At 34.2% G+C, this 17,173-nt stretch overlaps 1 protein-coding gene across 4 annotated transcripts in view; it reads right to left on the bottom strand.

The window, feature by feature from the left end:
- LOC143246251 (uncharacterized) overlaps nucleotides 1-17,173 on the bottom strand; it is a 109,634-nt gene that overhangs the window by 2,614 nt on the left and 89,847 nt on the right. For all 4 annotated transcript variants that reach the window (XM_076492656.1, XM_076492655.1, XM_076492657.1 and 1 more), the window contains exons 17-19: nucleotides 12,508-12,638; nucleotides 9,127-10,068; nucleotides 2,252-2,359 (exon numbers count right to left, since the gene is read on the bottom strand). In XM_076492656.1, coding sequence (XP_076348771.1) covers nucleotides 2,252-2,359; nucleotides 9,127-10,068; nucleotides 12,508-12,638 — 1,181 coding nt within the window. The remainder of the gene's footprint in view (nucleotides 1-2,251; nucleotides 2,360-9,126; nucleotides 10,069-12,507; nucleotides 12,639-17,173) is intronic.

The raw sequence follows: 17,173 nt of genomic DNA, 5'->3' as shown, positions 1-17,173 counted from the left end.
GGTGTTAGTCAATATGTCTCGTCAATGTTGTAACAGCCACAATATATTCCGCTATATTTGTGTTCTGTTACACTTGTTCATCAGAGATGCTTAATGACTGCTCTTGTGAAAAAAGCATATCATCTGTACTTCGGCTGTAAAATTGGTGTTCAAAACCAGGAATGAGCACCTCACATTTGTTGTGAAACATGTGCTGTCTGTCTGAGAACTTGGCTCAGAGGCACTCGAAAGACAATGCCATCTGCTGTCCCGATGATATGGCGAGAACAGAAAGACCATGTGACAGGCTGTTATTTCTGTTTGACTAATGTGTCTGGTTTCTCTGCCAAAAACAAGAAGTCAATTGAATACCCTAATCTGCCTTTAGCAATGAGATCCATGCCACATGACAACAGTCTTCCAATTCTGAAACCACCAGAGGAATGGACCTTAGACGAACAAGATGAAGAAACTGCAATGCAGGGAACTGGCAGTGACATTGATTCTGATTTTCAACCGTGCTCCTCAAACAATCCACATCTCATAACACAATCAGAATTAGACAATCTGGTCAGAGATTTGTATCTGTCAAAAGCAAAAGCCGAATTGCTGGGTTCAAGACTGCAGGAATGGTGTTTGCTGTCACTAGGTACAAAAATTTCTGTTTTTCAAAGCTGCCAAGATGATATAACCAAATTCTTTATACAAGTTGACAGTCTCTGTTTTGTGTTGACATCAAAGGATTGTTCTCTGCTATGGGCTGTGACCATGACCCACAAGAGTGGCATCTCTTTATTGATTCATCAATATTAAGCCTCAAAGCTGTTCTGTTACACAATGACAACGTCCACTCTTCAATACCTGTTGGCTATGCAGCACACATGAAAGAAACCTACAAGAGCATAGAAATGTTGCTGAAGCACATCCAGTACAGCAAGTACAACTGGAATATCTGTGGAGGTTTGAAAGTCATTGCTCTGTTATTGGGATTGCAGCCGGCTATACAAAGTACTGCTGTTTCATCTGTGAATAGGACAGTCGTGCCAAAGAGTCACATTATTCTAGACAGAGCTGGCCACTCCGTAAAAAGTTAGTTCCAGTACAGAAAAAATGTGGTGCATGAACAGCTTGTCGACCCGGCAAAGATTTTTTTGCCTCCTCTTCAGATAAAATTGGGACTTATTAAGAATTCCATGAAAGAAATGAACAAAGAAGGTGAAGTTTTTCATTATTTAAGGCAGATGTTCCCAAGAATAACTGAGGCCAAGATCAAAGAGGGCATTTTTGTTGGCCCTCAGATCAGACATGTTATGAGTGACAGGCGGTTCAAAGATCTGTTAGTTGGGCCAGAAAAGATTGCCTGGAAAGCCTTCAAAGGCATTGTTGACAATTTTCTTGGTAATTACAGAGCCCCACATTACATTAACCTGGTAGACAAACTTCTCAAAGTAAATAAAACAATGAAGTGCTACATGTCACTCAAGATTCATTTCCTCCACTCACACTTGGACTTCTTCCCCGCAAATTTCGGTGCTGTCAGTGACGATCACAGTGAAAGGTTTCACCAGGACGTTGCTACAATGGAAAAACGATATCAGGGCAACTGGAATCCGTCAATGCTTGCTGACTACTGTTGGACACTGCAACGTGATGCACCGGACATTGAATACAAACGAAAATCAGGAGCAAAATACTTTTAATTATGTTGAACTTAATAGCATATTAAAAACATAAACGACATTAAATACATTATTGCCAGTAAACAGTTAACTGTCTATTTCTCAGAGTTCCTACGTGATGAAGCAAAACCAAAATTATATTTGTGCATACCCACCAGGTACCTGTCACAATCAGCAAAAACTTTTCAGGAAGCAGAACTTTTAAAAAAAAATTGTTTTGCAGTGTTATTTATGAAAATAGGTCATATAGAAAAAATTTATTTCACTCAAATCAAATGTCTGTATCACCAGATAATCAAAAATTATTCTTTTCCATAATTCAGTATATATTTAGTACATGTCCAAACATGAAATTCTTAAACTTACTAAAGTTTCAGTTTTGTTCATCTGAAAATTACAGCACATGCAAGTCTGAAGAAATATTTTATCCTTCTTATCTTTGGAAGATAAAACCTTACAAAAGGACTTTAAAAAGTACATGTACATGATTTTGTCAATCTCTAGAATGTTCAATTGCCTTTGAAGTCTCCTCACAGTAACTATGTGTACGCATAAAAAACGTGCAAACAAAAAGATAAAAATTTTCCACTGACCTCCACAGGACCAACAGGTCTACATAAGTCTCGAAGACTATTCTCTGTAGTTGAAGCAGCCAGGTTTTCCACTAACACACACTGTGTTTTAGGAGCCAAAACAGTTCTCTGTGGGAAATAAGATAAGGAAACAAGGAGTGAAACACACATTTAAAACAAATAAAAAGGTTTGATATATCACTTGAAAATCAGAAATTAATTGAATTGATGAAAAAACAACAACAAATGGCTACCACCTTTTAGGATTCCCCAAAAGGCTATTGCATAGACATCTATTTCCTACAAGTAAATTTAAAGTCTTTGTTACAAACCATACTTCTAGTGTATCTCAGAACGGCTGGTATGGGTATTAACAATTTTACTGATAAACAAAAAAAAAAACGTTTTGACCTTCCTAGATCATCTTCAGGTTAACAAAGTGGATCATTCCCATGTTTTTTCTTATGATATGCTTACACAAAGAGGACCATAATTATGCTATCCTGACTCAAACATCCTTTTTTGTTATTTTTATTGTCATATTAACACATTTTTGTTCATCATAACAAATGGCATACAAATGATATTTATATTTCTGTTTTAACAGAAAAGCAGATCAATCACATTCTGAAGATCATAAATAGCCCTCAAATATCATACACATACACAGCTTAGCTGTCTGTTTACCACTGTGCAGAAGCAGGTCAAATTACTGTTCTACTTATTTGTTACAGTTTGACATTTGAAATAAGCCACTGATATTATACAATTTGACTGATTTTAGTGAATAAACAAATGAACAGATGGAGAATTTTATCACATTTGATAGATTAACAGTTTTACATTGGTGTTTGGGGTGGTCATATCCTTCATCTTGCACAACAAAATACATGTTTAAAGTTAAGAGAATGCTTGGAAGGTCATACATACTGATAAATTGAAGGACAAGGTTCTCACACACAAAAATGTTTAAAATAACCTACCATTTCCAAGAAGCACATAGTTGAACGACAGTAAAATAAAATACATTCACTGAATATCTACTGTTTATGAAGCACAGTTCTCTGAACATTTCTGATTGCTAGTATATTATATGGCTAGATCCACATCTTACTAAAGCTTTTGCTACTAAAAGTAACTACTTTTAATGTGGTAAGTGGATAATCATTAAGGAAAATTAAAAAAAACTTTCTTCAGGTTATTTATTTACTATTTGTTAGTTTCTCAAGCTACTATAACCTATAAATATTTGTGTGTGTGTGAGCATGTCAAGAATGTACAGAAGAAAATACAATTTATTTTTTGTATATGTGTTTAAACTGTTACTTATTGATTTGAGATTTTTAGTAATTCATTAGAAAAATAGCAACAGCATTCTTTGCCCAAAGTCTATGTAAGCTTCCCTATATGTTTATTATACTGCAGTGGGTTTCTAATACTAAACCAAATATTAACAGTGCTAGATTTTGGTGAAGACACAGCTGAACATTTGATTAATAAAAAACAAAAGCCAACTGACCAATTAATATTTACTCTTATTTTTATCTTGACTACATATTCTGAAATTTACTTTAATGTGATGTAGTTAATAAAAGTTACATAAAAATAACAACAGCAACCAGTTCATGGTTTTTCTCTATTCTCCCAACAACAACAAAGCTGGTGCTATGTACATGACACTTATGGTTACAACAAAAAGTGTTCGTACCCCTGCGTCCCAAGTGTTTTTGTTCATAACATAAAAAGTATCACGAGTATACTAATACAAGTATAATGTATTATATATATTATATTCACACATCTACATAAATTTTTATGTAAATTAAATGACAAAGACCAGCAAGAATCTCTGACTCGGGGAAGTTTTTCAAATCCCTCTCAACAATAACTCCTCGTGATGAATTCAAGGTAACATGAGGGGTAACCTCAATAGGTATATCCCCAATTGCCGTTGAATTCAAGAGGAGTTCACTGTGTTGGGATGTGGATGTTTCAACCAATACGTCTCCAGATCGAAGCTTCTTTACTGACTTTGGAGAGCCAGAAAGACCCTCTAGTCCCTTCTGAATAAAAAAGGGGGATAATTGCCCTAAAGGTTCTTCTGAAAGAGAATGTAATATAAGAAAATGAGGTACGTGTGTTACAGATGTCGAAGATTGCTGCTCAGTCTTCAAGACGTGGTCGCTTACCTATTGACTGTTTTTTCACTATTTTATTTAAACTTTTTGAAGGAGGATCCATAGGAAAAAAGAAAAATTTCGATACTCACTGACTCCACCCACCATGGAGCCCTACAAGGGGACGCACTACAATGTCATGCATGAACAATGCAGCAACACCAGGGTTTCGTGAGCACTATACCCAAACACCAGCATCAGGCACAATGTCATGCATGAACAATGCAGCAACACCCACTGAGAACTTCCAACACTGGTACTTGGTTGACTCTATCCCAAGTGGACCAGCCGATTGACCCAAGGGGAACCACCCAAAGGCTGCCCATCTACAGGAATTCAAGGCCAAAGTGGTGTGTTAGGGTTGGACCCCTCAACCACCAGGAACCTCTCCTCCCCTTCACGGGTCGCCACGCACAGCAAACACGTGGGTGGATGTTTAGATCCCAGAGAAGGTAACCAGACAGAACAGAACGTTCTCTGGGAGGTCCCCTCACCACGTACAGGAATCCACACCGAGGGGCCAAAAATAGGAGGAGCAGAAAGTGTCCATACAGTTCAGAAGGTGTAAAAAAACTGATATTCCCATAAAAATTTTGTTTAGTTTGACGAATAAACTACATTATATCATTCCTGAACTAGTCACTGGGTTCATAATTGTTGGAATTTAGCCAGCAAAAAATTTACTTCCGGCAATTTAGCACCGTCTCTGTCGTTATCTGCTTGGTCATCATGGCAAACAGGAAATAACTGTCCAGTGATTTAAAGCACCGAATTATTGTAAAATACAAGTCTTGTGTGTCTTTTTCTGGTATTGCTACACAACTTAGTGTGCTGAAATCTACTGTTCAAAGCATAATTGCCAAGTTTAAGCTTACAGGATCAACTGCTAACCTCCCTCGTTCTGGACGCCCCACCATAATTCCAGAGAGAAGCAAGAGAAAGGTTCTCAGAGAAGTTAGTAGGAACTCTCATTTAACACGTAATGACATATAGAAACTGGTAAGGGAAACTGGGGTTGAAGTAAGCACCTCTACAGTACGCACGTTACGCTCTTCTGGGTTCAAAGCATGCCGTCCTCGTAGAACTCCATATTTAAAGCCTGTTCATTTAGAAACATGACTGAGATATGCAAGAAAGCATGTAGATAAACCCTTTACCTATTGGAAGAGTATTCTTTGGTCAGAAGAGACTAAAATCAAGCTCTTCGGCCACAATGACGTTCGCAATATTTACAGTGAGAACGAGAAAAGAAATCTTCCAAAGAACACCGTCCCTACAGTTAAACAAGGAGGTGACTTGATCATGCTATTGGGTTCCTTCGGCTCTTCTGGTGTAGGCAGCCTTCACCGCGTCAACGGAATCGTGAAAAAAGAAGAGTACGTTTACATATTAGGCACTTATATCAAGAATGATGCTCAGAACCTGCAGCTTAGGCATCGTTGGATCTTCCAGCACAACAATGACCCTAAGCACACGTCAAAATATGTGCAATCATGGTTGCAGAGGAACCATATAATCGTTCTGGAGTGGCCATCGCAGTCACCCGATCTCAACCCAATTGAAAATGTTTGGCATAAGTTGAAGACCAGGGTTCATCAGTGTCATCTGAAAAATTTGCAAGAGTTGGAGGCCTTCTGTAAAGAAGAATGGAAGAAAATACCAGTCGAGTACTGTCAAACGATCATGGAGGGCAATGAGGAGAGATTGCTCCAAGTTATTCACCTGAAAGGCTACACAACTGACCATTAAAGTAGATGCACAAACACTTTCTGCCCCTCCTATGATTGGTTATTTGTTTATAAACAGTTTATTTGTCGTTCAATTTACATAAAAATTTATGTAGATGTGTGTTAGTACAATATTTATAATATACCATACTTTTACTATCCTAATTGTGATACTTTTTATGTTATGAGAAAAAAATACTCACGACGCAGGGGTATGAACACTTTCTGTCGTAACTGTGCCAATTATCACACCACATATGCCATTATTATGGAGTTACACAACAAGCATTAAAAAAAAAATATATGGCAGAGGATAACATCACCCCTTGATAGAGGTGTCAGCAGATGAAAAGCAGAAACCCCCAATAAATTTATACAATATACCAATATATATATATAATTCACAAATTACATAAAAAAAGATATGAAATATTAGACTTTGGAACATTTAAGTACAGATTTTTATTGTCTAAATTATTAGTATAAATGTAGTTCCAAAAGTTATTTGTAAGAAAACAGATTTTTGAGGCCTACACGATGGATCAAGGTGTCAAAGACCATGCCATCATGTTTGTTGACTTGCATTTAAAATTTTATTGAACTACTATTTTATGAATTTATGTCAATAAGTTTGGAATCAAAGTGTAAACTATAATTCAAACTTTAATATTACATATAAGTTAATTTTGTAACTTAAACGTAAATATGAATAGAACACACCTAAATATAGATTTTAGTGAGCCATGTGGTATGTTCAATGTGGCACTGTTTAAAATTAGACGTTTGTGATGTCAAAATACTTAGTCTATAGTTTCATACAAATTAGGAACTCAAATTACCAATGTTAACAAGATAGAATATAAAATAAGGACCTCATACCATTTTATTTTGCTAAGATATGGCTTACTTACTGAATCAAATACAGTGTTCCCCATTCACCTATTTCTATTTTTGGAAATGATATTTTATATACACTTACTTCAATATATGTCATGTTAATAACAAATCCACAGCTAAGAATGCCCTCCTAGTGGTTTTTTCAGCCATTTTAATCTGTGAAAAGGCTCCCACGTACTTTCAATCCAAGATTTCAAGGCGGTAAGTTGCGTGTTTAGTCTGCTTAAAGTTTAATATATTTTTAAATCTAAATTAATCTTAGTTACTAAGTTTAATAACTTGTAGTGGAATTCTATGGTATCAGCATAGTTATTTGTGATTTTTTTGTTTATTCAACTGCATATATATAAACTATTAAACAAACTTTTCGTTTGATATCCTCCATGTGCAAAATTTTAAAAGGCTTGGCAACTTATGACCAGCAGCAACCAAGCATAAAAGTCATAGCAAGAAAAGATAATTGTTGTTTTACTTCTTCATTTATTTTTCTATATTTTAAGAAAAATAACTTTCACAATTTATGTCTTAATAGCAATAATCTATATACACATATAATGCATAATAATTGTATGTTACAAAATACTGTGTTTCTCTGAAAATAAGACAGGGCTTATATTAATTTTCACTCCAAAAGATGACACTAGGGCTTATTTTCGGGGGGATGTCTTATTTTGATATATTAAAAAAATGAAGTTACAAAGTAAAACTATTAAACTAACCATTTAAAATAAACTATTATTAAACTATTAAACTAACTGATTAATACTTAAACAAACTAATTAACTAACTATTAAACTAATTAATAAATTAATTTTTTTTTATTTCTTTCCTCTTCCTGCCACTCTTAACTAGGGCTTATTTTAAGGGTAGGGCTTATATTAAAACTATCCCCAAAAATCACACTAGGTCTTATTTTATGGGTAGGTCTTATTATCGGAGAAACACGGTACTTGTCCACTAAAACACAGCCAAGAGAGGGAAGACTAAAGATCAGTTTTTATATTACTTAATACGTAACATAAGTGCACGTGCACTGCATCAGTGTAAGTTACACAATGTTAGCTAAGCATGACTAGAAATAATGACTAGCTAAGCATAAATATATAGCATTATGAGACTTAAGCTCCTTAGACTAAACATTTGTATTTCATGTTATAATATGTAGTCATTCTAGCATGAAAAAAGCATCATTTACATTTATTTCCTAATTTTTTTATTACAGTTACAAAGTTGGTCAAGTGACAGACTCCACATAGTTAGAATATATAAAATAACATAACATATAGTCTTACTAAAAACAAACATTTGAAATGTATATGGGATGTTTTAGAAATTATTCAAATAATATTTGAGATTTTTGGAATAAAGAATAGTTTTTTTAATCACAAATAAGTCTTTAGCAAAAATATTTCACTAAAATAATCTGATTTTTTTGTATACAAAATACTTATAATCTTTACTAAACATCTAAAAAATTTTGTGAAGATGCACATGCTGTATCAAAAGTTATAATGCAAATATTTAATGTGCAAATGTGTAGATGAACTCATCTATATCATACCAAACCCATCATGAAAGGGTTAATCAGAAATACTTGGCTAATGTGCAAGTATTTATTACAATTAACACAGGTTTCCAATTATTTAACTGGTCAAAAAACAAATAATGAATCGACCAACTTGTCAACTCTGGGTTCAGATGAAACCAAAATGTTTCTAATATAACTGAAAAACTGAAAATTCTGTATTTGGTTATCAAAAAACAATGTACATTTTTCATGTCACTGCTCTTTCATATAGGTATATGAGAAAACAGTGACTGGTTTATATCCTTCTGAGACTCAGCAAATTATGATTTAAGACTGTTGTAATTTAAAACTGATTTCTTAATACAAAGTAGATGGAGCCACTTAATATTATACAAATGAAATTTTATATATTCTTACAGTTTATGAATTCATATGCCAAACATGCAAGTTATGCCATTATCAGTAAAAGAAAGATGTACAAAAGATCTGCTATTAAGCATTGGGTTAAGAATCTCAATAGGTGTAAGCAAAGAATTGCTACACAGATTGAATTAAGTGTAATCTCACCTGATTTGAAGGGCCCATCCTAACAACACGAACTGGCTGCTGCAAATTTCCTGCAACATTAGCTTGCTGAATTGATTTTTGGGTCAGTACTAATCTCTGGCCTTGTTGTTGAAGATCAAGCCAACGTGAGACATCACTGGTTTGCTCAGTTGCTTTCTGAGCCGCTAGAGGACTTGGGCTTTGTTGCTGAAGTTTATTTGGTGCTGATAATACTATTTTCCTCCCCTCCTGAGCATCTTGTTGAGAGAATTTAGACTTTTTAAGCTGAATTATTTTTCTGTTTGGTTGGTTAGTTGTTTTGGTTTCTGCCCCTTCAGGAATCACTGATTTTGACTCCTGCTGAAATATGCTTTGCTGTTCAGAGTTTTGCTTCTCAACATTTTGCTGATTCAACTGTTTTGGTTGTTGAAGAGTTCCCTTTTGTTGACCCAGTCGTTGTTGAATACCTCCTCCCTGTTGCCCTAATCTCTGCTTAAAACCTCCCATCTTTTGACCTGGTCGTTGATGAAGAGCTCCTCTTTGATCACATGTTAAAACCTGTTGAAAAGCAGGTTTTCTTTGACCAAAATGCTGTTGGAATTTTCCTCTTTGATTGATTTGTGACTGATAAAAACCTCCCCTGTGTTGACTCTGTTGCTGATTATAACCACATTTCTGCTGACCTTGTCTCTGAACCTGTAATTGAGTAAATGCTTGTTTCTGTAATTCTTCTTCTACAGCTAACATTTGGGAGCTGACAGGACCAGTCCTCATTCCACCTGACCTCTGGATATTTTTAAACACTTGATTAACCTGTCTTGGAGTGGCTTGAATGTTTGAATTTCTCTGACTAACTACACCTGGCTGGCCTTGGTTCAGAGTTTTACGATAGAAAATCGTACTACCATCCTTTCTAAGGACCTTTACTTGTTTTCCCATTTGATTTTGATGAATATTTGCAAACTGTAAAATAATAATAATATACAATGGACCTGGCACTTTTTAAAAAAATCTCATTACCTAACATATGACCTTAATTTTAGGACAATGCTTTTTCAAAATAGGCTATTTTTCAAGTATGCTATGTAAGACACAAAATATATGTGCTAAATAATTTTATATCTTCTTACCAAGATACATTCCTATAAATACTTGATAACATTTTCAATGGTAGCTTTGTAATTATACCATCTAATTCCAATGTATGAAGTATACTTCAACTAAGGTCGCATTAAAAACAAGTTACAATTTAAAAAAAAAAAAAAGATGATAATAACAACAACAAAATTTTAGTTTTATTATACTTTGATTTGTTGTAAATTAAAGTTTTAAAATATTCTGATTGTTTTCTCTTATAGCAAAGAAACACTACATGGCCAAAAGAATGTGGACACCCAACCATCACACCGATATGTGCTTATTGAATGTCTCACTCCAAAATATTGGGCATTAATAAGAAGTTGGTCTCCCCTTTTCTGCTATAAATGCTTCCACTCTTCTGAAAAGGCTTTTCACTAGATTTTGTAAATTGGCTGAGGGGATTCGCTTCTATTCAGCCACAAGAGCATTAGTGAGGTTGGGCACTGATGTCAGGCAAGGCCTGTCTCGCAGTCAGCATTCCAATTCATCCCAAAGTTGTTCGATGAGACTGAGGTCAGGGATCTGTGCAGACCAGTTAAGGTCTTCTACAGCAGCCTTGGCAAACTGTCTTTATGGACCTCACTTTGTGCAAGGAGGCATTTTCATGCTTATACAAAAAAATGGCTTTCCCCAAACCGTTGCCACAAAATTGGAAGCACACAATTTTCTAGAATGTCTTTGTATGCTGTAGCATTAAGGTTTCCCTTCACTAAAACTAAAGAGCCTAGCCCAAACAATGAAAAACAGCTCCAGACCATTGTTCCTCCTCAACAAAAACTTTACAGTTGGCACTACGCATTCAGGCAGGTAGTGTTCTCCTGGCATCTGCCAAACCCAGATTTGTCCAACAGATTGCGAGATAGTGAAGTATAATTCATCACTCCAGAGAACACATTTCCACTGCTCCAGAGTCCAATGGCAGTGTGCTTTACACCACTCCATTCGACACTTGACATTGCACATGGTGATCTTAGGATTGTGTGTGGCTGCTTAGCCATAGAAACCCATTTTATGAAGCTCCTGACTAACAGTTTTTGTGCTGACATTGCTTCCAGAGACAATCTGGAACTTGGTAGTGAGTGTTGCATTTGTGGACAGGCAATTGTTATGAGCTACATGCTTCAGCACTCAGTGTTCCTGTTCTGTGAACTTGTGTGGCCTACACTTTGTGGCTGAGGTGTTGTGGCTCCTAAACATTTCCACTTCACAATAACAGCATATACAGTTGACTGGGGTAGCTCTAGCAGGACAGAAATTTGATGAACTGACTTGTTGGAAAGGTGGCATCCTATGACAGTGCCACGCTGAAAGTCACTGAGCTCTATGGAGATTGCATGGCTGTATGCTTGATTTTATGCACCTATTAGCAATGGATGTGGCTGAAATAGGCAAACCCACTAAGTAGAAGGGATGTCCAAATACTCTTGGCCATATAGTGTGCTATGAAAGGCTATTTTCCACTATCTCTAATATTGATCTGTTAACCACAACGAGGGCATCCAGCCAGTAGCACTCACAACCTACTCTCTTGGGCTACATACTCTACATTAAAAAAAAACATTGTGACTGACAATCAAATTTTAATACCACAATATATTCTGAAATAAGTAAAAATGTTGCAGAGCTTAATCCTAAATGAAAAACAACTATACAAAGTGCTGGTTTTATTTATTATTTATGTCTTATTTGTGACAGATTTCTGGCTTAATTATAAACATTAATTAGACAAAATCAATAAAAAAAAACAACTTCATCTAACAATAAAATCCAACTTCATTATAAATGTGTAACAAATGCCACTAACCCAAACAAAGAATATTGGAGATATTACTGATAAAAATGTACGAGCGATAGTAGAGAAGAGTGTACAATAATTAGTCAACCACCTTACATATATCTAGACAAAATTAGGCCTTTTGTCTAATATTAAAAATAATTAGGAAATAGTTCTGCTTTCAATAGACAGCAGAATAAAACTTAGCTATGATCATTTTATTCAATATAATTACATAGCAATGAATAAAAAAAGTTGTTTATGCCAATGGTGAAAAGGTTGTGCATGTGTTTTCTTACATAATAAGCACTGTGTCAGCCACTGGACTGAAGGAGAAAAAAAACTGTGGAAACTGGCATTTTACCTGTTTAGAGCAAATTTCATTGTAACATTACACTATTATCATTTGATATAGCAAGATTTGGCTGCATTAACCACACAAAATCAACTTTATCTTATAATATACAATATTTAGTTTTAATACAAACCTTGCCCTGTGTATTTTTTTGTTGATTACCCATTTTTTTCACAATGAACACTTTCTTCTTTGGTGGAACTAAAGGAATATTTTGATGATTTCCTTCAGTTTTCTGAACACCTACTGCAGATGAAGTTATATCTAGAAACAACAGAGAAAAAACAAACATGAAGAAAAGTCTACAGCATCACTCACATTAAAAACCACACATCAGTGAAAAACAGTGATTTTTACATTATAGTTATCCAACTCGTTTAACTGTTTGTCAAACAGTTCTTGGAATTCAATTTAATAAATCAACAGGCCAGGATATATTTCACAGTTAAGTATCATAAAAGAAAAACACAATTTTGCAATACTTGGCACTGACTAGTTATACCATTAAAAAATATTTCAAAAAAAGATTTATACAGGCCAAAAGACATTTTAAGTTTGGTTTTTCCATCATCTTTTCAAAAATATGCAACAAATGAATATATCAGGTGCTTGGATTTATTTAAAATAACCAACTGTTGAAGATCTTTTGACCAAAATTTTGATCACATTGATAATTTTCTTACAGCAACCATTCATATTTATTTTCTAATTTTATCATGCTGCAGTTGCATTTGTTTGTTATTCAAAACACTTGAAACATAACACACATTTATTATGTAGAATAAAGGAAGTTTTCTTAATTCAACTAAACAGATCCACCCTAAACCAATACTCCGTGATTCCAAGATATCTATACCAATTGGTAAAGCAATCTCCAGTCATGTAATGTCTTTGTTAAAACTGTATATTTATAACAGTTTTCTTCATTATCCAGTGAACCCATCTCTAAGCTTTATAGCAGTACTAACTGAGCTAGTGAGCACACAAGGTTTAGTTTTTCCTAAACTTACTTTATAGTTTTAAAATGAAAAATAAATTTCATACAGGAAGACTCACCTCTGTATGCCTTTTCTTGTTGTCAATGTCACATCACCTAAAGTTCTACATGTATTTAAATTAATGCAATACTTGCTTCATGCTTACTCATAGTTCTCCAGTTTCACACATTACACAAATTATTTACACACATGAGGGGTTTAATTAAGTACTACCTTCCAGTTTAAAGCCAAGTTCTTTTTTTGCAGTAATTGTGATGTGAAACTGTAAATCTCACAATTGTGGAGAGGTGAGCATAAATGTGTTTCAGGGGTAGATATCTTTTTGAATTTCATTTCAATTCTAAAAATGTAAAACTGAAACAAGTAAACTTACCACACTGAAACACAGTTTGCCTGATTACACACAATCAAAGAAAGAAGTGAAAAATGTAGCAGGCAACAGACAGTCAATCACTCTATCAATACCAGTTGATCACACGTGGAGAATAAGCAAACCTGAGGATAGGCTTTACAAATCAAGAACAGCACAATTAAAATATTGTAGAAAATAACGTGTATATTTTCAAGAGTGGAGCTAACAAACACCATGGAGATTCATATCAACAACCTATCTACTCTAACTAAATACTATACATGGAAGATATGCACCTTTGAAGCATCATGTACCACAAGAAGGCATCCTTTCTTCACAAACAAAGGGTGTTACCCTTTAATGGAGCTCCAACATAGAGAGTTGTATGGTTCAGAGGCAAATGCAAAATGTGTGTGTGTGGGGGGAGTTTAAGTACACATACCTGTTGAAGAATCCACCAGGTTTGAAATACAATAATCAATAAGTGGAATCCCAAAGCTGAAGAAACAGCAATATGATTTAAATAAAACTTTTTTAAATTTATTCACAGTAGTCTACAAACAGATCCACAAGATATCTTCCAAAGAATATCATAACAATGCCAAATGTTTAACCTAATACTCCTGTCTTAAGTATACATTTATACAAACACAATGAATCAGCTGAGAAATCTATTTTTTCAAAGAAGCAGGGACTAAATCCAAAAGGCAAGACTTATCAGGTATAATATAATTAACTTATGATTAAACTATGATAAAGCATTCTGTACATGCAGGGTAACATCTAAAAGCTAACATAGGACAAAGAAAAGCATAATCAAAACAAAAACAGGATCCAAAAGAGCAGGTAAAATAACAGAAGAAAAACAGTGGTAACTAACAACAATCATCTGTACACCAAGATGCAAAATTAATGATAGGCATAAAATCTGAAAAACAAGTTACTTAAGTCTCAAATTTTGAAGAAGCTAAACAATACAAAACAAGACCCAAATCCAAAGTTAATGGTTTTAAGGCACATATGTTGAATATGAAACATTCAAAAGAGATTTGTAAAAAAAGTGATGTATAAATTATAAGCCATGATCAAAATACTGAAAAATGGGCAGAAAAAAAAACTGCAACTAGCAAAAGAGGATGGAAGAAGGCTTTTTTATATTAAACAGATGTGTGAAAAAGGATGCATTTTGTTAAGTAGGATAATGAAAACAGTGTTGACAATACCAGTAACGAAAAACAGCCCAAAGACAATAGAAAAAGAATAAAAGGCACCAGCATGACTACCCACTGGTCTGGAAACAGTAGTAAGTCAATAATATGGTCAAGTAATGTTACTACATTGTTCTATGTCAAGAAAATTTGGTTAAAACAAGAGGGCTCCAAAGCAGAAGCTACAGGAGTTGATGATGTAACAGAGCAACAAGACTAAAACTGATGGCTGGAAGATAAAAAACTCAAAGAAAAGAATGAGACATTATTGCATGAACTAATTCCTACTGGCATATAGCCCCAGTAGATAACACAAGTTAGTTAGAAATACCTGCAATCATAAGCTACAATTAGCAGGGAGATTAGTAATTCATTAAAAAGTAGTATGAGTGATCATTCAAAAGGTATATAATGTCCATGTCAACAAAGAAACTAAATTTATAAGGGCATTGACAAAGAAAACTGCCAAATGAAGAAAAAGAATTGGAAGATTGTGAACAGCCTTTGATTATAAGCTAGGCTGAAAAATTCAGTATCAAAATTAAACTCATCATTGATCAAAATGACAAAATTTGTTGAGAAGACAAAGAAGCCCACATAGACACTCTCCTTAATGATAAATTTGAGGGTCAAGTGACAGTGAAATTAAATGAGCCAAGTGACAGTGAAATTAAATGAGCCAAGTAAAAGAATATTGCCAAAATACCTGTAGCATGATGAACAGAAGGGATGCAACAAGAATGAATGTTAAGAGTGATTCTTGAAAAAAATCAGTAATAACTCAGTATTAGGAGAAAATGGGAAAAAAATAAAGATCCTAAACCACATTCACTTAATGTAGAACTAGCACTTTAATTTATTAAAGTATTGGTTCAATACTTAAATAAACATATACCTTTGTTATAACCTAAATAAAATCAATGGAAGTGCCATAAGAAAGATGGTCAATTGATTGCTCCTGTCCTATAGAAACAAAAGGCAAAGATCCCTGGTCTAAAGACTGGGCTTTTACACCAACAGTTAGGTAACAGTGATGTTCCATCACAATGGCATCAAACTGGGCAGGAAATACGTGACTCAACATGTACCCACAGTAAAATACAGCTATAAAGTATTGATGGAAGGAGCAGAAAATCCCAAATTAGTTGAAGAATTAACACCAAGATTAAGAGTGAAGCCTCAATTCATAATAAATAAATCAAATTATTTGAACAACCCAACTGTCAACAAAAAAATTTAGCTTTGGGCTGGAGCTTAAGTAGTCTATAATCATATAGAAGATGGAAGAAAAGAGAAGATAGCTATGTGTAAGCAAGATGCAAGAACTGCACTACTTTAGGTACATTCAGAATTTTAGGTCATGTGAAACTGACAGATTGAGTTCTATTTCAATCTCTCACTATGGGCTCATTCGAATCACCCTAGTTTGACTTCATGTTGACCTTTAGAATTTTTTATACTATAACTTCTCTAACACGTTTTATGTACCTTCACAAAACTTGTTTCTTTCCTATTTACACTTAAAAGTGTTTAGCTTATTTGTTTATGCATTTAAAATTTTTTAAAATGGCAGGTTTAACTTGTGCCAAAAAGGTGTGCACAGTACATAAAAGACATAAGTGTGATAGCAGTTAAGAAATGTTAACAAATTTTTATAAAGATAAAATTAAAAATTAAAATAATGGCAAAAGATGGTGAGAAATAGAGAAAATGACAATGTGATGCAGTATATAGGAAATAATATCAACATAAAGAAAATGAAATCATGAATAATAGTTATACTATAAAATAAGTTTAATTATGAATTTAGTTTTAAAAATATTTTCAGATACATATGAAAGTTGACAATACGGTTCACAACTGATGCCATATGATGTTATATTATATTGAGCAGTGCTGTCCAGCAAACTTCTTTAATTTCCCCATTTCTGTTCACTGAAAAATTTGTCTCTTATACTCATTAGTTTAATGTCTTCAAGAGAGTGTCCAGGCATGTTAAAGTGTTTTGTGACCAGATGTTCTTTTGTTTGTTTTGACTGTTAATTTAAGGTTATTAAAATGTATCTATTTAGTTATTTTGGAAGTTGTATTTTTATCATTGTAATAAGTAAATAATGTTTTTAGCACAGCAATTATGGGTTTGGTGATTCTGAGCTGTTTTTGGTTATTTTTATTGAAAAATCTGTTTTCTGCAAGAATTTACAGGTTTTACATTACTTGTTATTACAAGGATGATGTATA

The sequence above is a fragment of the Tachypleus tridentatus genome, chromosome 3 (assembly GCF_004210375.1).
Source record: "Tachypleus tridentatus isolate NWPU-2018 chromosome 3, ASM421037v1, whole genome shotgun sequence".
NCBI classification, from domain to species: Eukaryota; Metazoa; Arthropoda; class Merostomata; order Xiphosura; family Limulidae; genus Tachypleus; species Tachypleus tridentatus.
Note: the sequence above shows the minus strand (reverse complement) of the source record. Positions and strands in the feature narration are given on the sequence as shown.